General features: G+C 33.6%; 2 protein-coding genes across 7 annotated transcripts; one reads left to right on the top strand and one right to left on the bottom strand.

The window, feature by feature from the left end:
* Window positions 1-9,555: 9,555 nt before the first annotated feature.
* Window positions 9,556-11,849, bottom strand: LOC115711678 (protein EIN6 ENHANCER). Of its 6 annotated transcripts, none has more exons than XM_061111412.1 (5): window positions 11,665-11,819; window positions 11,332-11,378; window positions 11,025-11,206; window positions 10,458-10,525; window positions 9,556-9,979 (listed from the first exon to the last, which is right to left on the bottom strand). In XM_061111412.1, exons 3-5 carry the CDS (start codon window positions 11,197-11,199, stop codon window positions 9,848-9,850), a joined length of 375 nt encoding a protein of 124 aa, XP_060967395.1. In that variant the 5' UTR covers window positions 11,200-11,206; window positions 11,332-11,378; window positions 11,665-11,819; the 3' UTR covers window positions 9,556-9,847. The 6 variants fall into 6 exon arrangements, with proteins under 6 accessions (XP_060967395.1, XP_060967394.1, XP_030495913.1 ...); XM_061111411.1 differs by having other exon boundaries at window positions 11,336-11,378; XM_030640053.2 differs by having other exon boundaries at window positions 11,025-11,200; window positions 11,336-11,378; window positions 11,665-11,818.
* A 1,380-nt stretch (window positions 11,850-13,229) lies between these two features.
* On the top strand, window positions 13,230-16,103 carry LOC115711378 (ubiquitin carboxyl-terminal hydrolase 24). Its single transcript, XM_030639711.2, has 7 exons — window positions 13,230-13,467; window positions 13,602-14,144; window positions 14,252-14,439; window positions 14,807-15,048; window positions 15,146-15,291; window positions 15,383-15,562; window positions 15,665-16,103. The coding sequence occupies exons 1-7, from the start codon at window positions 13,453-13,455 to the stop codon at window positions 15,854-15,856; spliced, it is 1,506 nt and encodes a 501-aa protein (XP_030495571.2). The 5' UTR covers window positions 13,230-13,452; the 3' UTR covers window positions 15,857-16,103.
* The last annotated feature ends 2,231 nt before the right edge of the window (window positions 16,104-18,334 follow it).

The following is an 18,334-nucleotide window of genomic DNA, read 5'->3' as shown; positions in this document are numbered from 1 at the left end:
TTGCTATTATTGCTTCATCTTTGTATTTTGCTGCTACTTCTGCTGCTGCTCTCGCTTCTTCTTTGGCTTTCTCTGCTGCTCTCGCTTCTTCTCTGGCTCTTGCTTCTGCTCTTGCTCTTACTTCTTCTCTGATTAACGCTGCTCGTCTTGCTTCTTCTTTGGCTTGAGCTATCGCTCTTGCTCTTGCTTCTTCTCTTGCTTTAACTTCTGTTCTTGCTCTCAATTCTTCTCTAGCTTTAGCTTCTATTCTTGCTCTTGTTTTCGCTTCTTCTCTTGCTCTCAATTCTTCTCTGGCTTTAGCTTCTGCTCTTTCTCTTGTTCTCGCTTCTTCTCTTGCTCTAGCTTCTCTACTTGCTCTCGCGTCTTCTTTAGCTTTAGCTTTAGCTTCTGCTCTTGCTTCTCTGGCTTTAGCTTCTGCTGCTCTTGCTCTCGCTTCTTCTCTGGCTTTTGCTTCAGCTGCTTTGGCTCTCTCTTCTTCTTCCTTCTAAGAATTACAACATTAGAACAAAAAATTATTAAAACATATCATAACATGAACAATTCCTAAAAATTCGAAAAAATTCATTTCATCACCAACCCTATCGAAATCAAAATCCATCTTCCGTCTCTTGGCATCGCGTTCAGACTCTCGGCTTAGCTCCTCGTCGAACAGTTTTCGAGCCTTGTCATCCTTAAGTATGTCATAAGAAGACTGAAGCCTTTGGAATTGAGCAGTGGCTTTTGAATCATATGGATTTTTATCAGGGTGTAACAACAATGCCTTTACTTTATATGCCTTTGTTATCTCTTTTAATGTAAGTTTGGCACCATCTTTGCCACTTGGTAACCCAAGAATGATATAGTGATCTAAATAAACACACATATCTAATCAACAAAAAAAAACTCGTAATAAGCAAGAGAAAAATGATTATTATAAGGTGGCAAAAATTCAATTTTTACAGCTATAATTGTTGTCTTAACATGTGAACATCCAAACATGGCCTTAAAATGAAAAATCATGAAAAGATTGTTAACATTTTTTAACCATACAAAACTATAAACACCCTTCATATTAGAATATGTAATGCATTTATAAAAATGTTTTTTTTTGGAAAAAAATACAAGTACTCTTTTACCTTAAAACTATATGCAAGTATGATTTTTTTTTACAAAACAAATAATAATAATAATTGAAATCATTCATACTATCCCTATAGTTTTCATTTTTCCTATAGAAAGATTGCTACTAAGTAAAGTTTACATTTTTAATGATCAAATTTGGCTTGATTCTTTGTTCACCTTGAGAAAATTAAATCAAAAGTGTAATTGGAGAATGAAAATGAAAACCCAACACAAATTTATATACACTTATATAAATATATATATATATATATATAATAAAAAGAGAAATGAAATGTTACCTATGAAGAGATGAAAAGTAGAGAAGCCTTGGCAGGAGAAGAGAACATGAAAAGACAAAGCTCTGTGTTTGTTTAGTAACTGAACAAAGATTTATAGTAGAAAAAATGTTTTAGAACGTGTCTTATTTAAATTATATTTCTAGTAAGTTTTTTCTTTCCATAACTTAATTTATTTATTTTGATTTTTTTTATATATATTTATTTAGAAAATTTATTTATCTGTTTCAGTATTTAAAAAGAAAAATTAGTTATTGATATACTTTTATTTTCGGTATTTTAAAAGAAAATTAGTTCGAATTTTTTTTATAATTGTATATTGTAGTTATTTAACACATAATATAAAATTTTAAGAAATTTATAAAAAATTAACACGCTTAAAATATGGTTTAAAGCATTTGTTGCACGTGAGATTCTTTTATTTTATACGAGTAAAATAGACGATTTGAACTGTAGGAATTTTGCTTGGTGAAATTCCAAGTTTAACCTACACCAACTCAATGTTCACGGTTAAAACGACAAGGACAAAATTGTCCTTTCAAATCAATTAATATCAATTCACACGACAACCAAGAATTGGTCGTTTTCACTTGCACGACAAAGGAACTTGTCGTCCTCACCCACACGACAGATCGTTTGATTCTCAAAACGATCTGTCGTTCTTCTTTGAATAAAACTCGAGAGTTCAGAGCTAACCCTAGCTCATTTCTCTCCTCGAACCTTCGAGAGTTTCAAACTCTCTCTCTTTTCTCTTCTCTCGCCTTCTCTCTCGGTTCTCAAACCCTAGAACTGAGATCTCCCTCGATCTCGATCGATCTAACCCGTAAAATCACCCCAAACATAACACACACACATATTCACAAAGATTAGCCAAAACACAACATTTTTAGAGTAAGAAATCAAACACCGTAAATATGTAGGTTCGCCCTAAATTAGGGGTACGTCCTCTGATGAGCTCGCCTTGAAGATCGACCTCAGATCTTGCACTATGTGAAGGAATATTACAATGTGTGAGAAATCCAAATACGTATCGACTGGTATTTCTAAAGTATTCTCTCTTTTGTTTTTCTGTGTTTATTTCTCTCTTATTTTTTTCTGATTTCTCACACTAACTTTCTTTGTTTCTTTTGCATGAACTTGAAAACAACATTTGGAGCTGAACAATCTCTCAGATCTGGTAACCTAGGGCTTTTTTGTTTCTGGTATATCTTTCCTCTCTTCTCTTCTGTTCCTTTTATAGTTGTAGTTCTAGGGTTGATCATTGCAGTCCAGAGTTAGTTACAACTTCCGTTGTAACTAACAACTAGTTCTTGATCCACTAGAGGCGAAGCCACCTAGGTGATCTCGATTTCGTTGTATTCTCGTTTGCTTTTATTTGTAATTTTCACTTCATCTCGTAAAACCGTAATAATAAAGGTTACAGTGAGGTCTAATTTTAACAATTTCCACCTTTTAGTATCTCATCTCGTAATCTTTATTATCATAGTTCTTCGTCCTCGTGTCTTAACATGCTGGCAAAGTGGTCATCCACCACTACCAACCCCTAACAAGTCCAAGCAAAGGTTTTCGAACTTGGTTAAGCGGTAAGCACCTTAGTACCGATATCGAAGGATTCTCTTCAAAGGGGAACTTTCTCTATCTGTACAACCTTCTGTGTCACTTTATCTCGTATAAAGTGATACTTTATTTCCACATGTTTGGTTCCGTCATGAAAGACAGTGATTCTTACACAAGTGGATACAACTCGTCGTCCGAATAGATTGTAGGTTCTTCATCTAGAGTTTAAGTTCATCTAGTAGTCCTTTAAGCCAAATGGCTTCTTTAATAGCCTTCGTAACAAATGTTTACATACTCGCATTCTCGTTGTAGATAATGCTACAACAGTCAGTAGCTTGTACTTTCCAAATTCGATACAATTCCCCCATAGTGTAAAGAACAGGCAGAGGTGGATTTTCTACTATCTCTCGTCACCCGCATAGTCCGCATCATCGTACTCTGATCATTCCGTTGTTGTCCCTTCTTTGTAGTTTAATCCCACTTCGTAGATCCTAGTAAGTATCTTAAGAACCATTTCATAGCCTCCCGTTGTTGTTTACTCGGGTTAGCCATGTACTTACTTAAGTACACTAATGGCATAGGCTAAGTCGTCCGGTGCTTACCATTAGGTACATCACCGATCCCACCGCACTAGAATAAGGCACTTCACTCATGCATTCTTTCTCTGCTATAGTTTTAGGACATTGCTCCTTGCTTAGGTAGTATTGATTAGTCATAGGTTGCTTAGTTAGCTTTGCATTAGTCAGAGAGAAATTCACTAAGACTTTCTTAATGTAGTTTTTCTGATGTAGCCTAAGTGTCCCATGTTCCCCGTCCCTAGATGTTAATGCCTAGATCTTAGCAGCTTGCCTAAGTCCTTCATCTCAAACTCTTCCTTAGCCTAACCTTTCATTAGGTCAATCCCGGTCCTTTCCTTGCTCACAATGAGCATGTCATCTACATACAAAGCAGTTAGCAGATGACTTCATCAATCTTAAGGTTTTGTAGTATAGACAGTGTCATAATAGCTCCTGTAAAACCCTTTCGATCATGAACTCATCAAACCTTTTGTTCCATTGTCTGGTGACTGCTTTAAGTCCATACAAAGGACTTAATCGGCTTGCAAACCAAGTCTTCTTTACCTTTTTCCTCATATCCTTTAGGTTGTTGCATGTAGATTTCTTCCTCAAGTTCCCCATGTAGAATGCGTAGTTACATCCATTCGATCAACTTCTGTGTCAAATTGGAGTATGGTAAGTATAATTCTCGATGGTTTTATACTTAGCCACATGTGAGAATATCTCATTAAAGTCTATCCCTTCTTTCCGTGTAAATCCCTTAGCCACTAGTCTTGCCTTAAACTTCTTAGATCCGTCTCGCCGAGTCCTTCTTTGTGTTTGAAAAGCCACTCGCATGACACTATGCTCTTTCCTTTAGGTTTCTTCACTAGTATCCGTGTTCTCGTTCTTTCTCGCAGATTCCATCTTTGTGTCCATTGCCTTGGACCATTTCTTGGCATCTTTATCACTATAGCTTCTTCATAAGACTTAGGTTCGTCATTTCCACTCCCATAGCACAAAAGAATGCATAAAGCAAGCACTTCTTCCCAAGCCGTGGAAGTTCAATCTCTCGTGTAGGTCTGTGAACCCTTCTGGGGCTTCTATCTCCGGTCACGCTTGGTAGTCTTGGATTTCCTCATTTTCTTGTCCTTCTTCGCAACAGGTTCCACTCGAATGTTGTCATCCCGAACTTGGTCATTTCCTACCAAGTTTTCATCTCCCCGAGTATTTTCCACCCGTTCGGTTCCACCCGAACCGCATTAGGTTGAGTGTTCCGTTTGCATGTCCACGTATGTGCCTCGCAGTGGTTAGTGTCTAAAATAGACTAGATATTGCATTATTATTAGTAATACAAGGGAATAAATCTTCCTTAAAAACAACATCCCTACCGTTTATGGTTTTAAAACCTTGTTTCTCTCTTACCCATAATCCGTAGCCTTTAGTACCTTCAGATAGCCTAGAACACACATTTTAGAGCTCTAGTGCTCTAACTTACCAACACTCCGATGTGCATAGGCCGCACATCCAAATACTCTTAAGTTTGAGAGATCGTGAGGTTTACCCGACTGCATCTCCTCCTGTCTTGAATTCAATGGCACCGGATGGACTTCGTTCACTGTAGGCCGTCGTTAACACAGCCTTCTCCCCAAAATCCTTTAGTAAGCCCGCATTGCAATACACAGTATCCGACCTTGTTCATCAAGGTCCTATTCATTCTCTCGCCTACCCCATTCTCGTCGAGGAGTAATTCTCACGCTTCGTGCCTTGAATTCCAATGCAGCCACAATACCTCGTTAAATTCATCACCGCAAAACTCTAAGCCATTGTCATTACCCTGTGGTTTTAACCCTTTGATTAGTTAAATTTTCCATTAGGGTTTTCCATTGTATGAATTTAGATAAAGCCTCATTTTTATGTTTAAGTAAAAATACCAAAACTTTTCTAGAATGGTCATCAACAATAGACATAAAATACACATTTCCACCATGTGTTGGAGTTTTCTCCTCGTCCCCAAAGATCGAGTGAACATACTCCAATATGTGTTTAGTTTTGTGAATACTCGCTTTAAACTTTAACCTATGATGCTTACCTAGACACAGGATCTGGCGTAAATCCACTTTACTTACTCGTCCTTACCAAGAGCCTTTGATCACTCATGATCCGTAGGCCTTTCTCACCGATATGCCCTACCTTCGTGCCATAGGATAGCTTTTAGTGTCTTCTCGGATTGCCGGTGACCGCATTGTGTTGAGTCACCGGTTCTCCATCTAAGTAGTATAACCCTTCATGTTGTGGCCTTCTCGATTATTGTCATAAGACCCTTACTTAGCTTCATATCAACTCGCTTCAATTTTGCTAACAATACCCATGTCATCTAGAACACTTATAGTAAATCAAATTTCTAGCAAGATTGTGACATACCTTACACTGCCAGTAGTTCCGACAATCCCATCAAACATTTTAAAACTTACATTACCCGAACCTTCTATATTGCATGTGTTGTTATTTCCTGTAATTACTTTGCCACCATTAGAATTTCGTAGTCGGCTAGGATTTCCCTAGAATTTGTCATGTGAAAAGTACACCCGTAATCCAAAATCCACTATCTTTAAAAGATGTAGATGCAACATAGACTTCACCACTATCATGCCTATCTCGAGTAGCTTTCGTTTCGTCGCTTGTCATTTTGTCATTCGTTTTGATTCCGATCTTCAAACCTTCCACCTTTTCGTTCTTGTATTTGTTGTTGTAGAAATAGAAGCCTTTTTCTTATAAGGTCTGTGTTTTCCACAATAGAAACACCCCGTAGAATCACTGTAATCTCTCGATCATGATCTACTCTTCCCTTTGCTCGAGTTTCTATGATGACGTGCACTATTACTTCTACCCTCGTTCGGCAGATTTCTTGTGAGATGGCCTTCCCTACTTAGTTCATTTCACCATGTCCAATTGGATTTTTCACTCTTCATCTCTAAGTCTTTAGATTTTAGTGGCCGAGATGACTTCATCAAGTGTGATCGAAGTCCTTCCATACTGATTGTCAGTTTTATTCTCTTCGTATGAATCGTGCAATGAATTCAAAATGATTATTGCCTCGATTTTCATCACTTAGAGCTTCATTCTCTCCCGAATTGGCCAATTCAATGTGCATTCCGAGAAACTCATCAAGATTCGATCTGTGTGGTTTTAGCCGTGGCTCATCTTAAACCCAAAGATCCTTTCTTTTAGGTAGATCTTGTTAGTTAGGATTTTTGTTGAAACTGCTTCTTCAAGTTTCTTCCAAATTTTAGCCGGTGTTTCTTCTTTATCAACCAATCCGATAATGGCATCGTAAAGGTTGAAAATTATGATTCCAAAGGGTCGTTTCCAACAGCTTCTTCGTTGAATCTTCAAGTGTTTCTTCGGCCATTCAATGGTCAGGTCTTCAAGAACCCTAAGTAGTTTCGTTGAGCCAAACAGGATCCGATCTTCTCCTCCGCATCCCGTAGTCACTCGTATCCATCAAAACGATCAATGTCAACTTTGATATTGCTCATGTTAAAAATCAAAATTAAATTGAGCCGAGTTTAGAAGATTTGTTTATTATCGCCTTGTGGAATTTCCACGCATTTTCCACCGTCCACAACTTCGTTGTGTTTCTTCTTCTTCTCCCGCCTCGATCACTTTCGAATCTTTCGAGTCGATTTAAGCTTCGAACCAAAGCTCGATACCACCGTAGGAATTTTGCTTGGTGAAATTCCAAGTTTAACCTACACCAACTCAATGTTCACTAAAAACGACAAGGACAAAATTGTCCTTTCAAATCAATTAATATCAATTCACACGACAACCAAGAATTGGTCGTTTTCACTTGCACGACAAAGGAACTTGTCGTCCTCACCACACGATGCATCGTTTCGATTCTCAAAACGATCTGTCGTTCTTCTTTGAATAAAACTCGAGAGTTCGCAGCTAACCCTAGCTCATTTCTCTCCTCGAACCTTCGAGAGTTTCAAACTCTCTCTCTTTCTCTCTCGCCTTCTCTCCGGTTCTCAAACCCTGTAACTGTAGATCTCCCTCGATCTCTCGATCGATCTAACCTTTAAAATCACCCCAAACATAACACACACACATATTCACAAAGATTAGCCAAAACACAAGATTTTAGCAGTAAGAAATCAAACACGTAAATATACAGGTTCGCCCTAAATTGTGGTACGGGCCTCCGATGAGCTCGCCTTGAAGATCGACCTCGCATCTTGCACTATGTGAAGGAATATTACAACAGTGGAGAAATCCAAAATTACGTATCGACTGGTATTTCTAAAGTATTCTCTCTTTTGTTTTTCTGTGTTTATTTCTCTCTTATTTTTCTGATTTCTCACACTAACTTTCTTTGTTTCTTTTGCATGAACTTGAAAACAACATTTGGAGCTGAACAATCTCTCAGATCTGGTAACCTAGGGCTTTTTTGTTTCTGGTATATCTTTCCTCTCTTCTCTTCTGTTCCTTTATACAGTTTGTGGTTGAGCCGATTGCACCTCAGTGAGTTAGCTTACAACTTCGTTGTAACTAACAACTAGTTCGATCCACTAGCAGGCGGCTCACTCAGATCTGATTTCTGTTGTATTCTGTTTGCTTTTATTTGTAATTTTCACTTCATCTGTAAAACTGTAATAATAAAGGTTACAGTGAGGTCTAATTTTAACATGAACATTGAATTTTATATTATAAATTATTTTGAATTTTTCAAAAAATTTCAAGATATCTTCAAGATGCCGAAATAATTAAGAATTGCATCAATACATATATTTTAGTGTGGTGCATTATATTTTTTTATGTCAAAAACAAATAATTTCTAAATTTTAAGGATTTTACTACTCCCTAAGCAATTATTATCATTATTTGCACTTTAAAATTTAAAATGGGTTGATTTAATTTAAAATTATGATTTGTATTTCGTAGTCGTTCTAATTTTTTTTTAAAAGTAATTGTTCATTTTTTAATAATTTTTTTTTTTTACTTTTAATAAATTTATAATACATAAATAATAAAATAAAAACTTTCAAAAATAATATTAATTATATATCAATATTCTACTTAAAGTTATCATAAATATCAATATTCCATCTAAAAAAAAATATTAAATATACATAAAGAGTTATACAGATTGATTTAGTTAGAACTACTATGGAGAATTTTAAAACCGTAACCAAACCAAAAAATTGTAAATAGTCCGAATTGACCAAACCATTCACTTTGGATTCATTTGGTCCGGTCTCAAATAGTTCAGTCTGAATTGGTTGTGATTTGAAGCCACGAATTACAGATTATATGAATAACCTAAATTTAGTTATACATAGGGGTGTTCATCCAATCCAATCCAATCCGTACTATTTTGCTCATAGTGCATTTGATCCGCGCTAAGTGCGAATTTCATTTTTTTTTTTTTGATCAAATCCAATATGCACAATAGCTCAAATCCAATCAAATCTAATCTGCAAAAGTATGGAATGGATCGGTTATTTCAGATTTGTTACTTTTAAATATTAAATTATTTAATATTTATAAAAAAAAATTAAATAAAACAAATTATAATTATTTTATATCTCCAATAATAAATTAAAATAAATAAAATAACAAATTCAAATGAAGAAAAAAAAATTGTATGTATAAAAAAGGTTTAATTTTATTTTAAATTGTCTGTAGAAAAAAATTATATATAAAAATAAAATATATATTTGATTTATTAAATTTTAAAATATAATTATATTACTATTTTCTTTACATTAAAATGTTATTTGTATATAATTTTTTTTATAAATATATGTGAATTGGATTGAATCGGTTATTAATCAACATCCAATTCGCACAAGTGTGGATTTTGGATTTTCCAATCCAATCCAATTCATATAAGTACGAATATCTGCTTGCGAATTAAATTGAATTAAATCGTGGAAATTGGATTGATTATTTTATGAAAACCTTATATATATAAATTAATTGTTTAGAGACTTCTTTTTTATCTTTGCAAAGAAAAAGATTCAGATACATTTTAATTTGTTTTCTAAATAATAATAAAATAACAAAAAGCCATCTATATTTACATTTATATTCAAGCAATCTCTCCATACATTTTGAAATTCATTGTCATTCACTACATCATCTCTCATTAATTCTCACATACATTTTAACTCAAATTTTCTCTCTAATATCTAAAATGCCCAAATCCCCTAATCTCCAAATTACCCCATTTCAAAGGTAATGATTTTGCAAAAAGGAAAAAGAATAAAAAGTTTTCGTAATAGAAAAATTAGAGAAGCATATAAAGACCACAATAGAATAGGTTATAAAGATAACCGATAAGGCCAAATTTTACTTCAAAACCACAGCAGCATTCCTCTGAGCAAGATACCTCTGCACATATTCATTAGGCAACGATCGAATGAGCTTGAAAACCTCAGCATTCGCGTAACGAAGATTAGTTCTAGGATCAGAATAAGGTGCCTGCATGGTGTATAAAAAGTACCACTAATCGCATCATTTCGTAAAAAGTAGTGTTTTAGTTTAAATTGTGTTAGTACCATACTAAGCAAGAAAGAGTTGCTTACAAATTAGAAATTACAACTAAAAGAGTACATACAAACATTTAGCAGATCATTTATGAATCCAGTTGAAGTAATGTGGGGTATTCAAACATAGTAAAAAACTCCGTTGTGTGAACAACATTCACACATTTTTCGATAAACTTCGTAAACCTTTTCAAATCTTGGATTAGAATTCTCAACTCTAAGTAGGTTTTCCATTAGAAGATGTATATGAAATGGCCAAACAATTGACTTTTGTTCTAAAATCTGTCAATATGACAACTGAAACTACAACTGATAACTATGGCAATATCTCGAAGAGAAGCAAGCTATGCTCGCGAATGACATAATCAGTGTGTAACCGATTAGTGTGTAAAGATAAAGAGAAAGAGAGGTACCTCATATCCAGTTATGTCACAAATTTTTTTGCAAGGATGCATAGAGGGAGGTGACTCAATGTTGACATCTGAAAATAGATAATACCAACAACTCAATACTTAGAAACAGCTTTATAGAACACAAAGGATAACATAGTATTAGTAAGTTCCTAACAACAATGGTCAACTAGATTTACCTTAAACAGTACAAAGACATACCAAAAGGAGACAGCGATCTACAATATTTTCATTATCGAAATTCTATTGTATTAGATTCTAGTGAATTAATGTATTCTATAAACAATATAGAAACTCTTTCAATTAAACAAATATATTGCAATTATTCTAATCGAATCATTCATAAATTTTCTATATGAAGAATAAGGAAGAACAAAACCCTCTTTACTTTTTATCACAAAGAACCAATTAAGAAAACTAATCAACCTTAAACTTCTCAGCTCATCTTCAATAATGTAGTTCCAAACATATATGGCATTTTGCTACACAAACAAAAAAAAAATCCTAAATTTCTCCCAAATCAACTCATGCAATCATGAAAAGAAAAGAAAGGAAAAGAAATTTACTAACAATTGGGTTCATCTGGTGGAAAATTCTGGTAATTTTCAGCTTGAATGATCTGCCTTAGGTGTTTCCAATGTCTACCTCTCGATTGACCTTTTGGGTACTTCTCATACATTTGAACTCGCTTAAAACTCAGGTGAGTTGGCAATACCAACTCGGCTTCAATCACCTCTGGTTCCATTCTTAATCTTCAAACCGAAGAGAAAAAAAAAACAATCTTTAATAAATTTCACAAAAGGGAGTCAATTTAAGCATATATAAACCCTAACAATGGTGATAGTGAAATCTATTAGGTAAAAGACACCATTTTTACTTACTTAGCTCAACAGAGAAATTCAATCACATCTGGTTCCATTTTTACTGTTCAAACGAAAAATAGAAAAGAGAAAAAAAAAACCCTAATAAATTCACAAAGGAAGTCAATTGATTTAAGCATATATAAACCCTAGCAATGGTGATAGTGAAATCTATTAGGTAAAAGACACCATTTTTACATACTTAACAAAGAAATTCTTGTTACTTGAGAGAAGAATTTGACAAACGAAATCTTTAATAAAAACAAAAAGGGGGTCAATTTAAGCATATATAAACCCTAGCAATGGTGATAGTGAAATCTAATTAGGTAAAAGACACAATTTTTACTTACAAACTTATCTCAACAAAGAAATTGTGGAGAAACGGCCGGCGGTGGAGAGGTTGGAGTGGCGGTCGTCGGAGAAAGAGAAGACCGATTGGGCATTGGGAGCGATCAAAAGGAGTGAAGTTAGAGTTACTGTTTGGCAACAAGGATAGTGATAACCATTCACATGGATAGAGAATTACCCTATTTTGTGTTTGGTAAGATTGTGGAGATAATTTTTATTTTTTATTTTTTTAATTACAATAATAATTTTAATTTTAAATATATTTATCTTAATTTTGAGCTTCGTATTTTCTGAAAAAAAAAAATTAAATTCAAATATTTAAGTCTTTATAGTTCTAATAGGATTTAGTAATAGAAAATCTATAAATAGATGGTTCGAGTCTCTTATTTCATTTTCTCAAAAAAAAAAAAGTCTCTTATTTCATTCAAAACTCATAGTCATATTTCTCAAACCCTCCTTAACACACAACTCTTTCAAAGTTGATATTAGATTACAATTCATTTTATAATAATAAAAAAGGCAATTTACACTAATATATACATTAGTGAAGGTAAATATTATTTCTTTTCATTTCAACTATTATAATTGTTTGTGTTATTATTATTAATCAATAATATTTATTTATCAAAACTTTATATTTGGCTCATTCATGAATATTATTGTGAATTTAGAGATAATAATATAAATATTTGATTTATTTTTATACTAAAAATAACTCCAAATTTGTTGGTAAGTTGCGGAAAAAACTTTTTTATATAATTTAAATTTAAATTAGAGTTATAATTTATATATATAGTTATCTTTTGAGGCATCGAAAATTCTCGAAGAAATAAAATAAAAAATTTAAATGTTTTAAGATTTTATTATAGTTATAATAGGATTAATGAAGTCTATAAATAGACTTGCTTAGCCTCTCATTTCATTCAAATCAAAACTCACATTTCATTGCTCTCGAACACTCATCTTACTTTGTTCTTAAAAAAAAAACACTCATCTTACTTAATTATTCTCAAATTAATATAACAAATTAATTAAATATATATATATATACACAAGTCATCATATAATAAATAGTGAAGTGAAGGTATGTTATTGCTATTTATTATATATGTTAATTATTTTACACTTCAACTCTCACTTATATTATATTTGTTATATATTAAACAATATTCATTAATATTATTGGTAGACACAAGTGAGAATTTAGAGATAATAATATTTTTATTTTCTAATATTAGGAGCTTTAATTTTTTAAACGAATTTTAATATTGCTTTAAACAAATACTATTTAAATATCAAATATTATTTGTTAATTTTATATATCTTCTAACTTAATTGAATATATATTTTTTAAAAAAAGTTTATCTATTCAAAAATGAAAAAAAGAATATAATAACAAAATATTATTTGTTTTTTTTTATAATTATTATTTAAAATTTAATTTCTTAATTTTAAAATTATTATTCAAAACTCAATTGATCTATTATTATTATTTAAAAATCAAATATTATTTGTTATTTTTATCATTAATTTGTTAATTTTATTTATTTATTTATTTATTTATTTATAGATAGTAGAGAAGAGAGTATAGAGAGAGAGAGAAACATCAAAGACGGGAATGGCGGCAGCCAACCAAGTTCCCTAATCGGAATACCAAAACAACAATCAGAAACCCTAATCCCAATTATCAATCCCAATCCTAACCCAATTCCAATTATTTCAACAAACTACTTCAAATTCAAATTCTCACATACATTGGGACACTGGTCGATACTAAAAGAGAAGGAAATATGAGTAATCCCAAGGTGTGTTTTCCTTAATTTTGATATAAAGATATGATTTTTATGATTGTTATTTTTTGATATTGTGATTAGAAAGTTGAGTTTTTTTTTATTGGGTTTGTTTAGATTGTTTTTTTTATGATTGTTGTATTGTACAGGTGTTTTTATTTGGTTCTTTTAGTGAAGATGAGACTAAGTCTTTGATGAAGCCTAAGTCATCTAAGAAGGTTGTTGAGAAGGATTTGGAGAAGAAAGTATTCAAATTTGGATCTGTAGATTTTGTCTCTGGAAAATCTACTGGTGCTGCTTTGAAAGGAACAAGACAAGCATCATATGGTGTTGCTGAACATACTTCTCTTCATAGTAATGGAGTTAAGGATAGGAAAAGGGGCAATGCTGTTGGAATTTCTACACCTGAGTTGGAGAATCTAAATGCCCTTAGAAATGGTTTTGCTTGTTTGAATTTGCAGAATGGAGTACAGAATGGTGGTAGTGTAGGAGACTTTTCGGTATCTTTGGCGAAAATAGAACCTAATAAAGTTGCTAATGGACAAGTTATTGTTGTTGCTAAAACCTTACTGCGCCGGGGATTAGTCAATTTAGGAAACTTGTGTTTTCTCAATGCAACTGTGCAAGCTCTGTTGTCTTGCTCCCTTTTTGTGCAGCTTTTGGAGGATTTAAGACACTCAAACATCACCAAGGTGATTATTTAATGGAACTTAAGACATAATAAGTTTATCGATTTTACTTGGCGTTTTCGCTTTATCTGTTGTTGTTGCTTATGTTGAATTGTTTTGTAACTTATCAGGCTGAATATCCAACATTGTCTGCATTTACTGAATTTGTGATTGAATTTGATATGCCGAGCTGTTCAAACACAAGGAAGAAAGATACCAATGTGATTGACGTTGGTAGGCCCTTTAGACCTGCCATGTTTGAACAAGTACTGAAGAACTTCACTCCAGATATTCCAAGTGGTATATCAGGCAGACCAAGGTATATTATGTGCAGTGATTTTTATGTTTCTTTTCTTTTATCTTCAATAGTTTTTGTTTATTGAATTTGACGTAGAAGTAGTGCCTTTAGTGTCTTAAGCATAGAGTATGGCTTGATCTGTAATCCTTTCAGCTATCAAACATGTAATATCTTAGCTTGTTTCGAAATATTCACGGATTAGATTTAGAGCATAGGTTGATCTTCTTATTGTCAAATGTGCTATAGTAAGTTCATTTTGTAAAAAAGAATTGTGCCCTGTTTTGTAAGCCCGACATTTATTGATCTTTGAGAACTGCCACCATTTTATTTTAGTGATTATCACGGGCTTTGTTAGAACTAACCATTTGACACAATTTACTATGTTCAGACAGGAAGATGCTCAAGAGTTTCTGAGCTTTGTGATGGATCAAATGCACGATGAGCTGCTCAAGCTTGAAGGACAATCACCTGTTGGGAGCAAATCTTCTCTTATATCTTCTGTTGAAGACGATGAGTGGGAAACGGTTGGTCCAAAGAACAAATCTGCAGTGACAAGAACACAGAGCTTTATTCCTTCAAAACTGAGCAATATCTTTGGAGGAGAATTGAAAAGCGTTGTGAAGGCGAAAGGTAATTTTTTTTTGTCTCGAACTTATTCTTTGTTAAATTTTTGCAAAGTATTCAATTATCCTGATGAGTTTTATGCCTTTGTTTCGGTATTATGCAGGCAATAGGGAGTCTGCTACCATTCAGCCGTTTTTACTACTTCATCTTGACATTCACCCTGAAGCTGTAAATACCATTGAGGACGCATTGAAACTGTTCTCTGCACCAGAAACTCTCGAGGGTTATCGAGCATCGACAACTGGGAAGGTATTATAAGCCCAACACACTTTTATGTTATTGCATTGGATTTTAATGGCATTACTTATGTGGTACTTACTTCACTTTATGGTTTTCTCAGAGTGGTGTTGTGACTGCAAGTAAATCAACCAAAATCCAATCCCTTTCAAAAATATTGATACTTCATCTGATGCGATTCGGTTATGGAAGCCAAGGAAGCACTAAGTTACTTAAGCCTGTGCGCTTTCCTCTCGAGCTGGTATTAGGCCGCGAGCTACTCGTCCCTTCACCATCTACCAAAGTAATTATCACTACCCTACACCTCCACAATCAAATGTTGTATTATGGCTTTTTTTAGCTGTGTTAACTTATGTTTATCTTTTTCTCATGTTCGAATTCTTAGGGCCGAAAATACGAGCTTGTTGCTACAATAACTCACCACGGAAGAGAGCCATCGAAAGGGCATTACACCGCGGATGCATGCCATGGTAGTAGTGGGCAGTGGCTGAGATTTGATGATGCATCTGTTACAACCATTAGCACAAGTAAAGTGTTACATGATCAAGCTTATGTTCTTATCTACAGACAATTATAGGAAAAAGGAAAAGGGTTACAACAGAGGAGTTTTTTTTGTCATTAACTTCCCTCTAAAGAGGGGCTTTTGTCCCATTCATGTATTTATTTATGGATATGTTAACACTAATTAAATATAATTAGCCAAAATTAAATTTTGGCTAGAGTAAATGGCCTTTTTTTTAACTGTTCTTTAGTGCCAGCGGTTTTGTAACTTTTGTAATATAATTAAATTGTTGATTAGTTTATGAAATACTTTCTTTTTATTATTATTGGATTTTCTCTTTAAAGCTTAAAACATTGGTTTGTGATAATACTATTGCAATTCTCTTTTCCACTTGGTTCTTCTTGTTCTTTAAAGTTAAATTTAACTATACTCAAAGGGAAATTTTCAAAAATACTTAAACTTTTGAAATAATATATATAAAAAATAATATATTACAAAAATACAAGTTTGTAAACATTTTTTATATCTTTGTAAACAAGTTGGTGTGTTTAGAAAGGAGAAATTAGATTTGGGTGTAATTTGATATAATTACATAATTTGACACATTAAAAATTATATTGTAACCGTGTAATTTAAGTTAGTTACGAGTTTTAATTAAGTGTAATTACTCTTAATAGTGTATTGAGTGTAATTATTAAAAAAATTTCATTATAAATATTAACTTCTAAAAACAATTATTGTTATGGTAATTACTAACTATTATCAGATAAGTATATTATTGTAGCTGTAAAATTTAACGAAGTTAAGAGTTTCAATTACGCTTGAGTGTAATTACACTCAATATTATAATTACTATAAAAATTCTATTATAAATATTAACTTTTGCAAACTATTATAGGTAATTACTAACTATGTTTCTAAACAAAATTTTAAGAATTTATGTGTAATTATCAGTTTATATGGTATAATTAACAAGAATATTGTATTTCTGTTATACTCTGTTAGTTTATATTGTATTCTGTTAGTGACATATACATATACATATGTATATGTTTGTTTGGTTGGTCCCTTGTTTTCAACGGTTCTCCTTGATTTAAGGAGATCTGTTTCTGATTTCACTGCTGCCTATTTAAGGCTTATTTCCTTTTGTAAACAAATCAATTCAATACAATAAAATCTCTTGAATGTTTTCCCTTTTCTTCCGCAATATGGTATCAGAGCAAGGAAGCTATACTTCCTTTCGATCTTGATTCGTTCTCCTCTTCCTCGCCGTGTTTTCTGTTCTTCTCCGGCGACGTTCAATGTCCGCAGTTGAAGAATTCGTTTCTTCAATCGACAATTCCTCTTCCTTCACAGTGTTTTCTCTGAGTTCTTGAGACGCCTCTAAGCTTAACACGTCCACTACATGTCCAACGATCAAGAATGGAACAAGACAATGAAGCCACCGCTCAAATCGACAATGGTGACAATCTGGATTCAAACACCAGTACGGGTTTGAACACTCAAATAAACGAGACACAGAAATCATGAAGATCCATCCGATCCTTATTTTCCGCATCATGGAGACAACCCCGGAAATATTCGGTATCCCGATTGCTCCTTTGGACAGAAAATTACATTGCTTGTGTAGAGCAATGGAATTGGCCATTTCAATAAGAACAAATTGGGATTCTTGAATGGTTCCATACCCACATGTAACCGATCAGATTCTCTACAATGCTTGGATTCGGAACAACAATATCGTCATTTCTTGGATAATCAACTCGGTTTCTAAGGAGATTTCTTCTAGTATTCTTTACGACGAATCAGCCGCTGCAATATGGAATGATCTAAGAGTTAGGTTTCAGCAAAGGAATGGTGCTCATATCTACAATCTAAGGAAGATTTTGATGAATCTAAAGCAAGAAACCCAATCCGTCAGTATGTATTTTACCAAGCTCAAGACGGTTAGCAATTGTCCAATTTCAGGCCAAATTGCACTTGTAATGGCTGTACTTGTGGAGGAGTCAAGAAATTACAAGAACACCACAATATGGAGTACATCATGTCCTTTCTCATGGGATTATCGGATCTTTATTCACAAGTGAGAGGTAATATTCTAGTTATGGATCCTTTGCCTGAAATTAATAGGGTTTTTCATTTAGTGTCACAGGAAGAGAATCAAAGAGGAGGGCAAATTGCTATCGCCGATCCCAACTCCAACATGGCTTTTGCCTTTCAAGGAGAAAGAAACCTAAAATCCGATACTTCCAAGAACCAAGGACGAAAACGCGGTAGACACCTTTTGCACTCATTTCGTATGCACGGCACACCATCGAAAAGTGTTACAAGATACATGGGTACCCTCCCCGGATACAACAAACCGGAAAAATCAAAAAGGGTCTGCCGGCACCAATCAATTTCGTACCACAAATGACCTTTGGTTCGGATGTGAAGGACAACAACACTATGCTGCCTCAATTAACACCAAACCAATATCAACAACTACTCAATCTCTTAGCATCTCAATCCACTAATCTGCCTACTACCGATCCCAATCCTTCCTCAGGTAGT

Source organism: Cannabis sativa, chromosome 3 (assembly GCF_029168945.1).
Source record: "Cannabis sativa cultivar Pink pepper isolate KNU-18-1 chromosome 3, ASM2916894v1, whole genome shotgun sequence".
In the NCBI taxonomy this organism is placed as follows: domain Eukaryota; kingdom Viridiplantae; phylum Streptophyta; class Magnoliopsida; order Rosales; family Cannabaceae; genus Cannabis; species Cannabis sativa.
This window is presented reverse-complemented; position numbering and strand designations above follow the sequence as displayed.